This window comes from Vanacampus margaritifer, chromosome 2 (assembly GCF_051991255.1).
Source record: "Vanacampus margaritifer isolate UIUO_Vmar chromosome 2, RoL_Vmar_1.0, whole genome shotgun sequence".
NCBI classification, from domain to species: domain Eukaryota; kingdom Metazoa; phylum Chordata; class Actinopteri; order Syngnathiformes; family Syngnathidae; genus Vanacampus; species Vanacampus margaritifer.
The window spans coordinates 19,433,926-19,451,778 of record NC_135433.1 but is presented as its reverse complement, the minus strand read 5'-3'; the positions used below and the strand labels follow the sequence as shown (position 1 = coordinate 19,451,778).

The following is a 17,853-nucleotide window of genomic DNA, read 5'->3' as shown; positions in this document are numbered from 1 at the left end:
TTGAGCACATGGAATGATGTTAGGATGGACCACAATGTTGGACTATGACACAGTAAGCGGATGGCTCACCTCTACAATCTTGTTTTTCTGGGGTTCGTTGACCTTGCCGGCCAGACAGCAGCGGGAGATAGCATTATGGATGATGAACTTGTTGGACTTAAAGCTTGGCTCCTTATATAGCTTTGGTCCTGAACAGAAAAGAAAAATAAATCATACCATGTAATGCTGCTTTTTCCACCTCTGCTCGACACTTTGAAATAGAAGCACAGAGAAACTATGAAAAAAAGACATGTAGTTGCACAGACAATCACAACAACAAATAGGATTGCAACGATACATCAAAGTTAAAGGTAGGGTCGGAAGCATTTCCCTCAAAAATAAACACTACATGGATGGAAATGAAATCCATCTCAATCAACACCTCTGGGCTCAAGTTAATGTGTGGTGGTAAGTTTGTCTTCTATGGCCCCTCCCCTGCTGGTATTTTGGACTTTTGCTTTTGTTTTGACCTGACCGGGACGCTTCTGGGCCAAGGGCACTGATTTGCCGAAGCGAGCTGAAAGTAACACTTGTCCTTTTTGTCGTGGCAGTCGAGGCATACTAAATGAATGAAATGAAGCCCTTTATTCACGTTCAAATGGGTTTATCTATGTCATATAATTGTCAAATATTGGATGAATAAAAGGTCAAAAACACAGTGGGCACGTTTTTTTTAAGAGATAACGCCTAACTCGATGCAACATCCTGTCAAACGCTTCCGAGCCCTAAAGGAGAGGCTTGGGCTGAAGAGCAACGCATAGTTGGCCTGCAGGTAAGTGCCACACAGAATGTTAGCCTGATTTTTTTAATTTAGCGACATGCTACAGCAAGCTACCGATACTGGGGTGTGGTGCTGCCAGTGGCTGCGGGGGTGAACCATTGAGCCCGATGGGGGGAGCGTCAGTTTGGAATGTTGTGTTTATAAACTGCAATGGAAATGCTTCAGACTCTACCTTTAAGATTTGATTCCTATCTCAATTTCTGACCAAGGTTATTATAAGGTAACGCAAACTAACAAAATATTTCCGTGGAGGAAATAAAATAAAAACAAGAGTGCTTCATTTTCCATTTATAAAACAAACTACAGTGGTACCTCAGAGTTTGAACATAATTCGTTCCTGCGAATGTTCAACCTCCGAAACATTTTTTCCTGAAGGAAATAATGTAAATGCAATGAATTCGTTCCCAAGCTCCAAAAACAGAAAATTCCTATTTTAATTTATATTTTTGACATTTACACCCTGTACAGTATTTAAACAATAAAAAAATACCTTACCTTTTTTTTTTATTATTGTGGTGTGATGGCATCAGTGGATGATAAATGCTATCTATGTTAATGCTAGCTTTAAATCAGTGCTGAGTTTGTGTATTTTACATTGGGCATTTGGTTAGCCTACTTAGCGGTCCTTGCCTTGTTTAACGTCAGGCAAGTTGTTGACCAGCTAAGGGGAGTCCTCGTGCCAGTATTTACAGAAGTGGTCACGGTAGTTACAACGGCGCGATAATCTCCTTCCTAATTCCACTGTGGTTTGTAGCACTGTATGTTTTGCTTTGCTGCCACTGGCACTGTTGTCTTTCTTTGGGCCCATGGCGAAGAAATTTGTCGTGGAAAAATCAAAATGCACTCGCGAGTATGGAGCACCTCCGGGAGTATTCACAATCTGACAGGAAATGAGCAGTGCATCGTCTCAACTTACGCAACGTGAGCATTCGGCATTGCTCGGCTTCGCTCGGTTTCACTCGGCTTCAAGGTACATTTTGCTTAGCTTGCTTTGCTTGGGTGTTCGAACTCTGAAAATGAGTTCAAACTCCGAGGCATTTTTTACTTTTTAAATTTATAAAATTATTATGTACGAGTTCCGAGACGTTCAAACTCCGAGGTTCCACTGTAAAACTAACACCAATTATAACAAATAGCCTTCATATTTGTCTTTCAGGGTTTGCTTTAAATATATGAATTATTTCTGTATAACTGTTGCTGGCCATACAGCCGTTTGGGAATTGACGTTAACTTGACTTTGTTACATAATACTTATATTACTGACCTTTTTTGTTTTTTTATCTTACACTCCACACAAATGGCATATGTATAAAAATAAAAAATACTCAACTAAAACAAAAAAATTTTGCGTACATAAAAACTCATAAAAACAAACAAACCCGCTCTTAACACCAATCAAAATTAACAAGTCAAACAAAATTAAAGGAATAACTAGAATGAAAATCCAAAACTATTATAAGCCCCTTTCTGATCTAACTTAACAATATAGCATGTTTGAAGACTCCAAATTGCTCATAGCTGTGAATCCAAGTGGGAATGGTTGCTAGTCTAAATGTGGCCGGTATGACCAACCCAGAGTGTACTCCAACTATCCTTGATAGTCAGATGAGATGGGCTCCAGCTCATCCAAACAGGGCAAGTGCTATAGAAAATGGATGAATGGTCGGATTGGAGCACATGTCGTACCTGTGTACTCTGGGATGGATGCAGTGGAGGAAATTGTGGAGCCGTTCTCCCAGTCTCTGTCTCCGTTGTGAGCACTCATTCGTCCTGGCGACATAAGACGGGAGGGCGAGTGGGAACGACTGGCCAGAGGAAAGGATAAGTTTAGTGAGGAGAGAGTGTACACAATCATAACGATATCATGAAATCAATAACTGTCTAACAGGTACACTGGCACCAAGACTTATAAGTGCCAAAATGTAGGAGTTTATGGTACAAGGCATAGCTTGTGTAACAAGTGGCACCTCAAGGGATGCTTAGCCCCTTAGGTTAAACGTGGGAAATTGATTTTGTATATTTGTAATGATTGTGTTTCTGTTGTTTTTTTAACAGTATTTTCTGCTGCTACCTGCAGTCCTTGGTTTGTACAGGCTACTGTTTTAGTTAGCCCGCCCTACCGGTGGGCCTGTCTAGCCAGGCTGGCAGGATTGTAAAGGGTGGGCTAACTCAACTTTTGACATCTTTAGATGTCTTTGCAATTTTTGACTTTATGCTCGGGTCACTTCGCTTGTAAAACTGATGCCCGATTGACAGTCGTGGAGCTGTGCATAAGGCCTGATCAGTTGCAGTATAATTTTATTTGCAGTGCCGTGTTTTATTGTTATGCCAGAGCACCGTGAAGTGTATTTTGGGTTTTGCGGGTTTATCCGCCACACGTTTAGTTCAGATCTATGTGAAGTGCCCACCGTTAATGTTCAGGCCATTCAGCCAAACCCAAGGGAAAGTACCTTTTTACATGTGCAGCATAAATAATGTGACTTGACTGTATTTTTTCCCCCCTACGTCGGCACTACAACACAAGACCCCCAATGAGACCCACAGTCTCCGATGCACTTTCAGCCATTTGTTGAAAGGGACAGTCAAACCCAAAAATTCAAAATGAGAACATTCACGGGGCTGCTGTACACGACTACTACAGTACGTACAGTAATTACACTTCAGAAAACCAGTTTATTTCTTTATATTCTCTATTATGTTTATTATGTTTTATACAATACAATGCTATTTTTATTTATTAAGAACACATTTAAAAAATGCTGGTATTTAATCAGCCAGCCGACTAAGTCACTGCTGTTTTTGTTATAGCTCCTCCTCTGCAAAAATGCTGGCTGATCTCTTAACTCTGCCGCCAACTGCAGCAAGCCTTGCCCTCTACCGAGAAGTTGAATACGATCCTACGGTAGACTTCTCACGAAAAAATGAGAAAGAGGTACTTATAGGTCATAGGGAGGCGGAGCCTATGATTTATATGACTTACTTATACGTCGGTTATCGGAATTCTATTCTACCAAATATCTGAACTAGCCTACAAAAATCCATAGGCCCTGGTTAAGATATTACTGTACTTCAGAACCATGTGTTGTTACCTGGTAGATCTCCTGACAGTCAAGCCTCCAGAGTCATTTGCCATAGAGGACAAGTTCATAGTGGAGTGGGAGTAGACTTTGTTCAGCCTAGTGCCTACAAGGAGAAAAATCATATTAGTAAAACATCGACGGTATATGGGAATAATATGGCGATTCAAACACTAAGACTCTAGTTACCCAGGAGACCCTTGACTGGGCTGTGCGCGAGGGCCGAGTCATCCCTGAACACGGTCTTGGGTCGCTGCTTCTTGACACCGCGCACCGTGGTGGGCTTCTGCCTGAGCACTTTGTCCAGATCCTCCATGATCTTCAGCTGATGTCTGCGCTCGTACTCCTGCCGTGTGAAGTCTCCTCTGCGTTGGGGGGTTCCCTCAGGTGTGTGTGAAGCTGAAGGGGAGCCGGGGGTCTGATGTCTGTCCTCACTCTTATTGGCCCAGCCTTCGATGACCATCCACTGGGGCTTGCTGAGATAAGGACAGGCAGAAAATTATGTATAGCTTTTATTCTAGAAAATAATTAATAGATACAAACAATTTAGAGTATTCAATGAACCTAAATGAAAGTGAATGTGGAAGGAAGCCAGAAAAACTGGACAAAATGCACACAAGCACGGGAAGAACATGCAAAATCCACACTGAAAGGCCGCAGCCAAGATTCAAACCAAGAACTTCCAAACCGTGAGGCAGATAATCTAACCACTGGACCATTGCTTTTAAATAAATACAGTGGTCCCTCGCTACTTTGCGGATTAATACTTGGGTCCATAACTAATTGTGGGTTGTACCTCGATATTTCACGGGGAAGAGGGTGGAGGGGGGGGGGTTATTTCCATCATAATTCCACCCCTCCCCCATTTTCAATAGAGTGCCCCATAAATATGTTTATTTATTTTGCATTTTTGTCCTTTTGTGTAATATTTGAGTAAATAAAAACAGGTATTTCTTTCATTTAACACAATCTATATATTTTTTTACAAAATATAGAATATTTGGTCAATTAAAAAACATTAACGAAATGTTGACTTTTTTTATTCTTAGCAAGTCAGTGTCACATCACTAGTGAGCTATATTTAGAACAGACTCCAGTTACTTATACAAGCTGACATATACACAATAAGGCCAATTTGCATGTCCCACCTCCTTCGTGCACATGTGCACTGCAGGAGAAGTAGAAAAACAAGTTAATTGAAAACAATTAACTTCAACAAGGCTGCTGTTTATGCAACTAGCAAGAGCTCATTAAGGGCACAGACAGACAGTACAGCATTACACCACATGCATGTGCGTTGCGGCTCCGCTCCGGCTGCGGGGCTGATTCGGTTCCATTCTATAAATTTGTTCAAATTACACCGGCTGCGTATACGCTGCGGATTGACTGGGGACCAGCTGCGTCGTGCCAGAGCCCGCCGCACGGATAGACCTATTTTCGCATCCGTCGACATCTGTCAAACGGCAAACTAGCACAGAACACATCGAGCGGGACAGGAAGACCGACGTAGTTTCAAAATAAATATTCCGGTTACTCTTCAGAATAAAACACTCGCCAGATCCTATTTCGCAATCATGTCAGCAAAACGTCATAATGCTTAACGCTTAGTTCACTGCAGTGAACATGGACGAGGAGAGATTTATAATGGAGGTGGATTTTATATATATAACACGGCACATCCTTTATATTTGGACAACCTAAAAATGGAAGCGCATGGAACGTCATAGCAGAAGCTGTGGGAGTGGACGGTGAGTTCAATCAAAGGAAGTCCACCTCTTCCTGCTTCTCTGTTGAGCACACTTTGAGTGTTTGTTGTTGTTTTTAATGCCACATTAACATTAACATCTGGCGCGATCATGAGAGATACGGCGTGAATTTGTCGCAGACGAAGCTGCCGGACCCCAGCTGTGCGCAGCCGGTGAGTTTTGGCTATAAAATTGACGTATCCGGAGCACGCAGTCAAGACCGGAACTGCAACGCACACGCACATGATGTAATCCCGGGGTTAGCTGTTATTGAAGGATTTTTTTTTTTTTTAAATGACTTCTACTTCGTGGAAATGTACCTATCGCGGGTGGGCGTGGAACGTTATCACCCTCGAAAAGTGAGGGAACAGAACACTGTATATGTATGCCTGTTTAATAATAAATAATATGAAATACTTTTCTCAGAATTAGGATTCAAGTTGAGTGCTGTTTTGTACACATTTAGCAGTAGATATTTACTAAACACACACAAAGCAAAAATAAACAGTCAACATGAAACTATCATCTTAACACCGGAAAAGTAAAACCTTCTAGAATTGAAACTCAGAAACTTCAAATTATGAGGCAGACGTGCTAACAACTTGGCTACTGTGCTGTATCAGGTTCATTCATAAAATAACACATGAAAAGTCTTTATTTTATGTGGAGTCTTTGAATGAAATCTCACTTGGATTCTCTTTCCTGCTCCTGCTTGCGTCTCCTCAACTCCTCTGTTCTCTTCTGCTGTTTCTGCAGCAAGGCAGCTTTCCTCTGTGCCATCTCATCTTCAGGTCGCTTCTTGTCATCCTAATAAGGACCAGATTTAAAATGGCAGCAAGCAATTAATTTCACGGAAAGCCGGTTTCAGTCTCCTACCTTGAAGAAGAAGCCAACCCCTGCTTTTGCCTCCAGCTCGTTCCTGTCACTCACGGAGTCGGAGAGAGGATCGGGCACTTGGTCGTCCTCCTCTGCGTCTCCTTGCAGAGAAGACAGGGAGATCTCAATGAGACTATTCCGTTTGCCGTTCACGGCCGCCGGCGGGGCGTCGCTCTCAAAGGAGCACTCCGACGGGGCACCAGAGCTCGAGCCTCCCCCTGCTGCCCCCCTCTCCCTGTTTGCATGCGAGGGCCTCTGTTCCATGTCCAAGCTGAATATACTTTCATAGTCATTGGAGCCTGCTTCGGACAGGGCGTCATCCACGGGAAGATGGTGAATTGGCGGGGTGGGCGTCGGCACAGGAGTGAGCGTCGCTGTGGAAACGGGAGTGGCTGCCAAAGAGCGAAGCTCGTCAAAGCTCTCAGAATCACCGATGGAGAAGGAGGACGACGTCTGGATTTGATATTGCAAGGGGTTCCCGCGACGAAGGTGTGGAATGCGGTCGACACTTTGAGGTGTGTTAATGACCCTCGATAGAGCCGGGAGTCTTCCCTCTGAGGGGCGACCGTGTTTGGGGCTCTTTGGGGGCACGGAATGAGTTCTACGATGGGCCACTTGAGGAGACTTTGGAGGGGTGACGTGATTTGGGAGCTTGCGGGGTGGCGACGGGGAAGCTAAATTCAAGTCCCGGGTGGATTCCCGTGAGAGGCGTGCGGGGGAGGGCGCCTGGGTAGAGGTTTTGGGTCTCGGTGGAATGACCCAGGATTTGTTGCCGGAAGCTTTTTTCTGAACGAGTTGGTTCTGCTGTTCGGTGAGCCGTTGCATGTCACTCTGAAGCGAAGTGAGGGCTGCAGTCAGCTTGGATACAGCGTTGTTGTAGTCCCCAAGTGGCGCTGCTGCTTTCTCCCCAGGCATACTTGCCATCCCTTTAGTGGGCCCAAGTCCGCCTTGAACAGGACTTTCATGCTCCACAGACGCCGGCTGCTCTTCGTCCTCTATGCTGGCCAGTCGTTCGTCAAGCATCAACCGAGCGAGGTCTTCCTCTGTGGAGGAGGTGCTGAACTGGCCTCCTTTAGCCTCGCCATCCTCCTCGTGCTGCTCCTTCTTCAGCTGGAGAAAGGCACTCTTGCCCAGCCTTTGCCGATGCTTGGCAAAGATGGCCTCGATGCGTTTCTTCTGGGCTTCGATCGCCCGCCGCTTTTCCTCAAGACGAACCCCGAGCTCTGACATTTCATTTGTGAGCTGAGGGCTCTTTACGGGACTTTCTTCAAACTTCACATCCCACGTGGTTGCGTGGGGAACCGAAGGGTCGCTGGCTTTGCGAGAGTCTCCACTTTGCTTTTTTTTGCGTTCCGCAAAGCTGGTCATCTTCACGCCGCTGTCCGATCCCTCCTTATTACTGCGTCTATCCGACTCAGTTTCGGCTCCCGGTGTGTTGGGCGTGGACTGAGCCCGGGGCGTGTCCTCCGACGCATCCGAGTCCACGCTGCCGTCTCTTAAGACCGAGTCATCATCACGCGAACATTCAGAAATGTTTCTGGTTCGAGTGGGCTCTTTGGACTCTCTCGCAGGCCGGTGCATCATTCCTGAGCGTGTCGGGGCAGAGGAGCTGGCAGGCGCAGACTTTCTGTGATGCCTTGAACTGGCGGGGTCATCTGGAGAGTGGAGGTAGAAGCCGTCGGGGGCGCCGTCAGGATGCAAGCGAGGCTCCATTTTTCTCTCATTGTGAATGATCTGAAGTGCCTCTTCAATGGTCGGCAGCTCTCCCGTTTCAGTCGCACTGATGCCATTTTCTGCTATTGGATGATTGGGACTCTGGGAGGACCAGGAAGCTCTGTGCACGCCATTTGAAGCAGCTGGTTTGCTCAGGTGTTCAGGAGGTGTGAAGGGTGACCGAGTCACATTCGGGCTTATTGGGTTAAGCTGGTCCGAGCTCACGGATCGCGTTATCACAGGGTTGCCCATCACAATGTCCACGTCACTGTCCAGGCCGAAAGGAATGCTGAAGGATACCGCTGACAGGGGGCGGCTAGCCAGAAAAGTAAGGGAGTGTGAGTACAATTTAAAAAGCACTGTGTTGACTTAGTCGTGAGTACACACCTTTTCTTGCTCCATGTCTTTCCAACTCCTTCTAAATGAGACATTGAGGTAGACTGATTCAAAGACCCTAAGTACAGTGGAACACACACACACACACACACACACACACACACACACACACACAAAGTAAAGGCATGCACAATCACAGGGATGCACACCGACTACACATGAAAAAGCAACATGCAGAGTTCATACACTGTTTCAGAAGTGAAATGAAAGAACTTTGAGCCACAGCAAGTCACTGGCATTATTTGTTTGCCAAGGTTTTTACATCAGAAACCCTTCCTGATGCAACCCACCTATTTTTTTTTATGCATGCTTTGGACCGGTAATGGCCAGTAAAAGGTATTATTTAAATTAACCATGTCAAAAGAAACATAATAGCGCCATGAACAAACATGGGTGTGTGAAAAGTGTTTCAAATGTGTATATATTGAATTAAAACGTTCACTGACATCATTATGACAAGGCATTTTATAAGATTGTTCAATCGTTTTGTTTTAGTCTAATTTGAAGCACTTTTCAAACCTCGTAAATACAACAAATAAATTAAATAATTTACTAATCATTTTACACCAGATCCATGGTCACCATGCAACTCAAAATACAGCATAAATATAAACAAGCACCATCGGAAAAATGTAAAATAAAAGTCACAATCTCACCTGATGCAGGGGAGGAAATTGGGAGGAAGGGCTTCTTGAAGATAGACGGAGAAGTGCTGTAAAGCAGGAAGACATTTCAGTTTCCGAAAATGGCTTCACCTTAAGTAAATGCAGGCAATGTGTAGAATTCAGCTTGTATTCATGAGGTAGCTCACCTATTACTGTTCACACCCAGGGGTGTTGATGGTGTAGAGCCATCTAATGCAAAATAACACAAAACAACACATTCAATGAGAAATATCAAATTGTATACTATTAATTTATAATACAGGATCCTCAATCTAAAATGGACTTCTGTTTCTATGGTGACATGTATTCCGAATTTGGACATAAGTCACAATGAGCCATAGAACTAGCACTAACCTAGGCTAATGCAGCAGTTAAGCAAGAATAACAGTAAAGGTTTGTTTGAAAACACTTTTGGGCCATGAGCAATGAATATGAAAAACCATGAGCGTGATGAACGCCGCTACACAAACTAATTCATTCATTCATCATGTTGGTGCCATTGTAAACTGAGGACCCCCGAAATAACAATATACTCCCAAAAGATCAGTGAATGATTGACACCTACCTACTTTGTCCACTGGTTGAACAAAGTCTGGCCTTTGTACTTCGAACCAGTGGAGCAGCTCGGCTAGAAAGCTCAGCATATTGAGCTGAACAAATCACATAGAAATTGAGGAAAAATGAGCTATGCAATATTTTGTCATGCAATGAATGGTCAAGAGGATGAATGTCAGTACCCGAAGCTCTTCTTGCGTATACAGCACATCCTCTAGGGCCAAGTGGCAGCAGCTTTTCAGGCAGCTGTCACAGAATTCACGGATGAACTGCAGGTTGTACAAGCTGTCAGCGGCCGACATGGTCTCCTTCATGCAAACATCTACAGGGAGAAGACAAGAAAAAATTCAACAAAATTAAACAAACATCTGCACAGTTCAGGTGCTAACTGGTTGTCTGCGTCTGGTTGGTTGGTACCTTCAAGTCTTAGCAGGCCGGGGCAGTAGTAATGTAGCACAGCAGCGATAGCACAGCCATTAGATAAGTCTCGGATTTGATTCACCACTGGAAAAACGTGATTCTGTTTGGACTGAACTTTATCCTTTCTGTAGCGAAGCTGAAATGCACAAACAAAAGCAATAAGACAACTGGAAATTGACATAAATGCTGTCGCTAAACTAAAACGATAAATACAGAAATGACTTTGTGGTTACTACATCACAGCAAACCACGACTATTAATTAGATACCATGTAAATATGCCTCCTCCTAGTGTTTGTCAATACCCTGTGCTAAGATATTGCGGAAATTGTGTCAAATTGCTTTTCTGTCATGATCTAGTTTAAATACATACAGGTGCATCTCAATATTGTGGTAAATTGTATCTATTTCAGTAGTTGAATTGAAAAAGTGAAACTTGTACATCAAAACGAACAGAGTAAAACATTGAATGATTTTATAAGTTTGATGACTGTAGCTTGCAGCTAACCAAAAGGCACAATTCATAATGTCAAGAAATTTGAATTATTGCAGAAGAAACAATCAAAATTATTTTTTAATATAGAAATTAAGCAGTGATTGGCCTACGTTTAATGTATTGTTAATGTGTAAATGTTTGATTATCTACACTGTCTCTCGTCTCCCATTCAGTGGTTCTTTTCTTGCTGTTTCCGAGTAGAAAAATGAATACAGTAGGTGCAATGTGACACAGAATGTAAAAAGATGGGGTAGAGGTCAAACAAGGAGTTGCATTGATTATAACAGAGTACAGGTAAATACATGCGAATCCTTGCTTCTGTAAGGGAAAAAGTAGGACAAGTAAAGATGGAACAAAAGCAAAGAGTTAAGGGAGTGTGCATACATTCCCACAAGTTAACAAACCACTGCTGTTATTACCATTCAAACATGTGCAGACAAGCTGGGCATGCACTTGGCCATCATGCACCCACTTGAGAGTTAATCAACTGTGGCGCAGCCTGTACTTGCAGAACTCAAATTAAATGTGGCAAAAGAACAAAACAAAACAAAAAACAGAAAAAAATGGCCTAACCTGTCAAACATCAGCTGATACATTTGAAGAGGACACTGGAGGGATGGAGTTAGAGGGAAAAGGAACAGAGCAAAGAAAGGGAACTTACAGGAACTAGTTTCCAGTACCAGCGAGTAGGACACTGTCAAAGAGGCATTTAAGGACAGGAGGGCGACGGAGAGGAGAAAAAGGGAGAAATGGAGGACAGGAGCACAAAGAGAGATTTAAAGCCTGACAGTAAAGGAAGTAGCAGTCATACAAAAAGAAAGGACTGTGGTGCATCTTCCAAATGACCTTGTTGACGCTGCTCTCAGATTTATTTAGTATCAGCATATAAATGTGCTGGTGCAAAATAACAAAAGATTGTCAGCTTGCAGATGTAGCAAAACCAGCAACATGTTGCAAAAATGCAGACAGATTTACAAGCGTGTTTAGATATAACGCCAGGGGACAAAGAAAACTCACAGAAGGTTGAAGAGGTTGGGGTTCATTCTCTGTGATGGCCTGAGGTGTATGTTCACTTTGGGCTCCTCCCGCGAGTTCCCTCAGCCTCTGGTTCAGCTGAAAGCGTACATCAAAACTTAATTAATTCTGTAATAGTACATGCATCCAAATTTTGAATAGCACTTGTCCTTATTAAGGTCACTGGTCAGCTGGAGCTATTTCAGATGACTTTAGGGTTAAGGCTGGGTACATCATGGACTGGTCGCCAGCAAATCACAGGGTACATATGGACAACCTTTCCTTCTCACATATGGACAATTTGGAGTCTTCAGTTAAGATAGCATACATGTTTGCATGGGTAGAACACAAGAACTCTTCACAGGGAGGCCACAGCAAAGATTCATGACATGACAGGTGATATTGTTCCATTCCATTCAAAATGATGTCATTCACAGTCGGCTATACAAACAGGAGGACTCAGCAAAGTGGCTATCACCTCAACTGTGTGCGCATTTCACACAGCATCAGAACATCCCACAAATCAGATAATTTTGCATTTGTGACACTTGCCACATTTTCTGGACTGTGCAGGTGCAACTAATGTTGTGGTCATGGAGTGTAGACAACAGCGTGCCGACTCACCGTGTTAACCCAGTGGAGCAGAGCATCTTCCCAGCTCAAAGCCTCACCCAGGAGCTCTTGAGAAGCGCCCGCCTTTACCGAAGCCACCGTCTCCGAGGCTCCCACGATCATCAGGGCGTCTATCACGGCCAGGTGAGCACTCTGCAAGGGGTGGGACAGAACAAGGTCACATATGCTTTAAAAAAGGAAGGAAAAAAATAATCAAAATCAACAGTGGCGATACAGTAGTAAACAAAATACTGCACAACTGAGAGCCCATGAACATTGATAATGTTAATTTACTGTACACAGAGCCTCCTGTAGGCGTCACCGCAAGCCACATGTGAGTCAGCAGAAGCACTGTCAAGGTAGTAAACAAGTCAGCTGAAGCGGGTGAACTTTGGACTTGTATGTGTTCCGTCGTTAAATCATTACATTGGAAGCAGATCAGCAATATAGTTATACGCATACATGTGCGCGTGTGGGCTGGGTTTGACATTCACTCCTCAGCTGTTTCCTGCTTTCTCTTTTGTAGAGCACAACATGACTCATCGAGCATCGTTTGCATTCATAGTTATGTCACAGATTTTACACAGTTGTTTGTGTCCCTCCAAAAGTAAGTGCATTTTCTTATTAACCTGCATAACCTTTGTAATGGCCAGAGCCCATTACAAGACCGCTAGTAAAGAATGTTGCAATGTAATAAAACTGTTAGTTTATTAAGTGTTTGTGCTTTGTGTGCACCAAAAGACTTGCAAGCGAGCGCTGCTTTATTTGCTGTAAACAGACTCAGGTTTCTTCTTGGTCAGTGTCTAAAACAATTCTTATAACCTTGTGTTTGGATAGCTTTAGACAATAATCCTTCTAAGGCCAGCAACAATGAGAGGTGGAAAACTTTCCTGCATTTAAAAACTGGACAGTCCATTCACCATACTAATTATATGCAAAAATACATATAAATAATATGTTCCCTTTAATGAAAAGAAATCAGTTCATCTTACATTTCATAATGTCTGATGATTTATTGGTTGTTTTTAAGTGTGCCAGTTCTGCTTTAAACAAGTTGGTGGAAGGTAGGCAACTCTTTGCCATTACGAATCGAATGGCTTCTTTTCAACAGCCCAACAAGGCATCCCTCACCTGACTAACATCGTCAGCCTCCTAATTAATCATCACAAACAGCACTTTCTGGTCATGGGTCCATTCTTCAGTCCTGAGCCTAATCGGTACAAATCAGTGCCCGTTCCCTTTGACACGCATTAATTCCACTTTACAGGCTAGACATTCCCACATGGGATGGGAAGAGGGGAGCGAGGGATGGTGGCATTCCAGCTGTGTGCATGCACGCATGCGTGCATGAACCTCATCCGCCAAACTGCTGACCTTTGCTGGTCACGTGCCAGCAAGCGCTTGTCTGACAGTTTTGGGCCTAGCTGTGTGGATGCGCTGCCCCTTCCTGACATGGCCGCCAAGGGTAGAAATGCCTCTTCCACATCTGTGAGGAGTTTTTCTTTATTCTGTTGGTTGGTTGTTTTTATTCTGAACATGTATATGATGTACACCACATACATGAACAAGCAAAAACAAAAAGAATATTAGCGCAAAATGTGCTGTGCAGTCAAAACAACATAGAAAGAAAACAGAACAGCAATTTCACGTGTACAAAATTGGGTGGGAAGAAGAACAATTTATTTAATCCCTCCCCCTCTCCACCAATATTATTATATAATCTACCTCTCCATTTAATTTGACTGTTTTCTTTTATGTTATATTTAAACATATATGTTATGCAAGCATACTCAACCTATTCCACTAACCACACACAGATCAGTAGTTTTGTATGACCCCTGTGACCAGCCTTATGGATAATCCCGATTGCTTTATTTTGCAGAATGATGAGTGGATGTATTGATCTGATGTAATTACTGCCACAAACCTAAGCACAATAACATAAAGTATATGGAAGAACAGTAGAGAATATGGAGCGACCTATGATCCAGGACCCGTTTTGCGTTATTTAATACTGCTATACATTCTTGATACTTTGGACTGTAAATATTTGAATTGTTTTCAAATTCATTTTTCTCCTTTATTGTCATCCCCAAGAATTCGACTTCATTAACTGTGTCAACGATCACCCTATCCAAACAGATCTGTTATTTTATATATCCCTTTTCACTGTTTCCAAATAATATTTTTTAATTTCACTTAAATTTTAAGTCAATTTATTTATTTTAAACAAATATTGTATTTTTGTCATGTATTAGAAACTGTGGAGATGATACGCTGCTGCAGCAGCAAATATAGGGCAAATGGGCAGGGGATGCTGATGAAAGCCTGTATAATCCTCTCAGAGCAGATCACGATCCAACCAAGTCAAGGTTATGATAAGTAGTTTTGTTTAAAAAATACAAGAAAAAATCTCCCCCCACCTATTTCATTTTTTTCAAATGTATTTAAGTATTTATTTCTTCTTTTTTTCTTTCTTTCTTTTTTTTAACAATTTACGGTAGTATTCGTCACAGCGAATTACGAAAATATAAAAATTATAGTGAAAAAAATTGGATTGTCACGAGAATGTTAGACAAGGAAAAAAAACTGAGAAAAACATTATGTGAGAGTATTCGAAAAATGCTGCAATATTACAAAAATAAAATTATAATGAAAAGTAATATGCAGTCATATTTTCATACTTTTCCCAGAATAATTAGGTCCTTGCTGAAAAGAGTACCAAAAAAAAGTTATCATTACATAAACACAATGACGTAACTTAACAACAACAAAAAAACAACACATGAAAGTCTAAATGATATGAGAATAAACAAATGCTTTTTAAGTATTCACACTTGATATTTTGGACTTCCACTAACCAAAATATTATCTTGGATATGGAAAATAAAACTATCCTATTGTATGTTGCCAACGGGCATCATCTACAGTAGCATGACCATCCCACAGCCCTGTTCTAAAAATATGTTACCAGTGATGGGACATTGTGATTTTCTAGGAATGTTGAACGCCGAAGTGATCATTTGAAAATCCAAGCCTTTGCATTAATCAGCAAGTAGGAGCTATCATTTTCAAAAAGGTTGGTGACCCCTGGTATACGTACTGTATAAGTTTGGTATTAGTCACAGTTAAAATGAAAAATATAAACAAGTGCTATTTCAAATTAATAATGTCTTGTAAAAAAAAAACGCATAAAAAAATAGATTAAAAAAACATTGTAAGAAAAAAAAAGCCATCACGTATCAATAGGTACGATTTCAACAACAATGAAATTGTTGTATTACAACAATGGAAAAGTAATAGTTTAAAGAGAATAATGTTCTGCTAAAGAATAATATGTAATATATACAGTAGTCTCAATTTTACCACAATGCAGTGTAACATATTAGGGCCTTAATGGAAATACAAAATTAAAATAATTGCTTTAAAAAAGTGATTTTTTTACAGTAAAAAAAAATGTATTAACATTTTTACAAGTCAAACTAAGACTAAGATAAAGTTGTATTTTTGTGAGCAGTAAGTCAAAACAATGCAACAATAAATAATTGATTTGAAATGAAGAAAAATGTTTAGAAGCATTTTAACCCAATTTTATACTGCGTAGTTTTTGTATGGCTCTAGGGAATTGCATTAACACAATGACGCAGCAATTGGTGCAAAAGGGAGTTCACCTCACAAGACACTTTAATAGGACTGTGTGATCTCAGTCGGTGAGACTACCTGGATAAAATAAAATAAAAACATGGTAACATGTTTTGTTATTCCACACCCAGCAGACGTAGCAACAGGAGATGAAAGCAGAAATACTGTAAATAAGACAGACTGACGAGAGAGGATATAGTATACGGTAATTAATCAGGAGTAATTTATGAGCAAAAGTGCAAAATGAAAAGGGGGGGGGGCTGTAGGGTTGTTGGTAGAATCACCCCACTACTGAGTGGGCCGGTCCAGTCTCCCTAATGAGAGGGGAGAGAGGAGGCACTCTAGAATGCATGAGGCAGAGGCTGCCAAGATCACCATGACAACCAGCCAGCTGACCCACAATGCATCTCAACACAAGCCTTGGCCTCTGCAAGCAAAAGGGTTAGGTTCATCCTGGCTCACAAGCATCCGTTCCTTAGTGACCCATGTGACATTAGTTCTCCCTTCATTAGCCTCATCAGCAGGGAAATTTGGAAATATGCATCTCAAAATGTAGCAGCAATATGAAAAAACAAATAACAGCAGGGCATTTTTTGGGCTCATTAAGTAAGATTATGACGAGGGCACGCCCTGATTATGTCTGAAATATGACTTAACAATACCCCTCTAACACTGCACAACCCTGCTAGTGCCCACTGAGGGGGAAGCAAACAGGGATCAGGCAGGTCGGGGCCCACAAAGGGGATTTAGCATGGAAGGAGACATGTACATACAGTGTGTTATTTAATCTTTGTGCACATGCTTAGTGATGAATGGCAAGCACGAGTATTGGGACACATATTTATAACACAGCGGTGGGCAAAGTTCAGCCTGTGGGCCACACATGGCCTGATCCAGTCTTTAATTCGGCATACCAAGAATTTGCATAAACAAGGGTCCTGGAATATTTGTTGCACTATTTTAGAATGATGTTTGTTTTTTCCTTGAAATTGGTCTCTCTCTTTTATTTATTTTTTATCACATAAAATAATTGGTTAATGACATATTAAGAATATTACAATTAAAATATTAAAATAAATTTTAGACATATATACAACTTTAACAATTCAACAATTTTGTAATTATAATACAAAATAATTGGTGAGTATTACTTTTTGTAATTAATAAAATTTAATTATTTGTAATAATAAACTATAAACTATATAACTAACTATAACTATACGTATACATTTCACCTCTTAGTTGATTCATTAAATAGTTTGGTAATGTATTATTCATTTAAAATAAAATGATAATATTGGTAAAATTAGCTATTTTGGATATACATTCAACTTATTAATTTTTATTTTTGAAATGTATTTATCCATCCATCCATTATCTGAACCGCTTATCCTCACGAGTATCCCAGCTGTCTTCGGGCAGTAGGCGAAGCACACCCTGAACTGGTTGCCAGCCAATTGCAGGGCACACTTAGACAAACAATCATTCACACTCACAATCACACCTAGGGACATTTTAGAGTGTTCAACCTACCATGCATATTTTTGGAATGTGGTAGAAAATCGGCTTACGTGGCGAAAACCCACGAAGGCACAGGGAGAACATGCAAACTCCACACAGGAAGGCCGGAGCTCGGAATCGAATCCGTGACCTCTGAACTGTGAGGTGGATGTGCTAGACAATCTCCACCATGCCGCCCCAAATGTATTGATGTACATTAAAAATATATATATTACATGTACCTTTATTTATTACATTAAGTACTTTGTTAATTGTATTTTTTTGCTAAAAATCAAGTGTATTGAAAATTTATCGATAAATGT

At 41.5% G+C, this 17,853-nt stretch overlaps 1 protein-coding gene across 3 annotated transcripts in view; it reads right to left on the bottom strand.

Moving 5' to 3' along the window:
• camsap3 (calmodulin regulated spectrin-associated protein family, member 3) overlaps positions 1-17,853 on the bottom strand; it is a 33,922-nt gene that overhangs the window by 1,737 nt on the left and 14,332 nt on the right. Inside the window, exons 3-17 of one of the 3 annotated variants that reach the window (XM_077556490.1) lie at positions 12,401-12,541; positions 11,780-11,875; positions 11,424-11,456; positions 10,265-10,403; positions 10,030-10,169; positions 9,858-9,942; positions 9,439-9,481; positions 9,284-9,339; positions 8,619-8,685; positions 6,519-8,547; positions 6,331-6,449; positions 4,087-4,373; positions 3,910-4,003; positions 2,507-2,625; positions 70-188 (exon numbers count right to left, since the gene is read on the bottom strand). In XM_077556490.1, the coding sequence (XP_077412616.1) occupies positions 70-188; positions 2,507-2,625; positions 3,910-4,003; positions 4,087-4,373; positions 6,331-6,449; positions 6,519-8,547; positions 8,619-8,685; positions 9,284-9,339; positions 9,439-9,481; positions 9,858-9,942; positions 10,030-10,169; positions 10,265-10,403; positions 11,424-11,456; positions 11,780-11,875; positions 12,401-12,541 (3,567 nt within the window). The remainder of the gene's footprint in view (positions 1-69; positions 189-2,506; positions 2,626-3,909; positions 4,004-4,086; positions 4,374-6,330; positions 6,450-6,518; positions 8,548-8,618; positions 8,686-9,283; positions 9,340-9,438; positions 9,482-9,857; positions 9,943-10,029; positions 10,170-10,264; positions 10,404-11,423; positions 11,457-11,779; positions 11,876-12,400; positions 12,542-17,853) is intronic. The other 2 variants (XM_077556492.1, XM_077556491.1) reach the window with 2 other exon arrangements.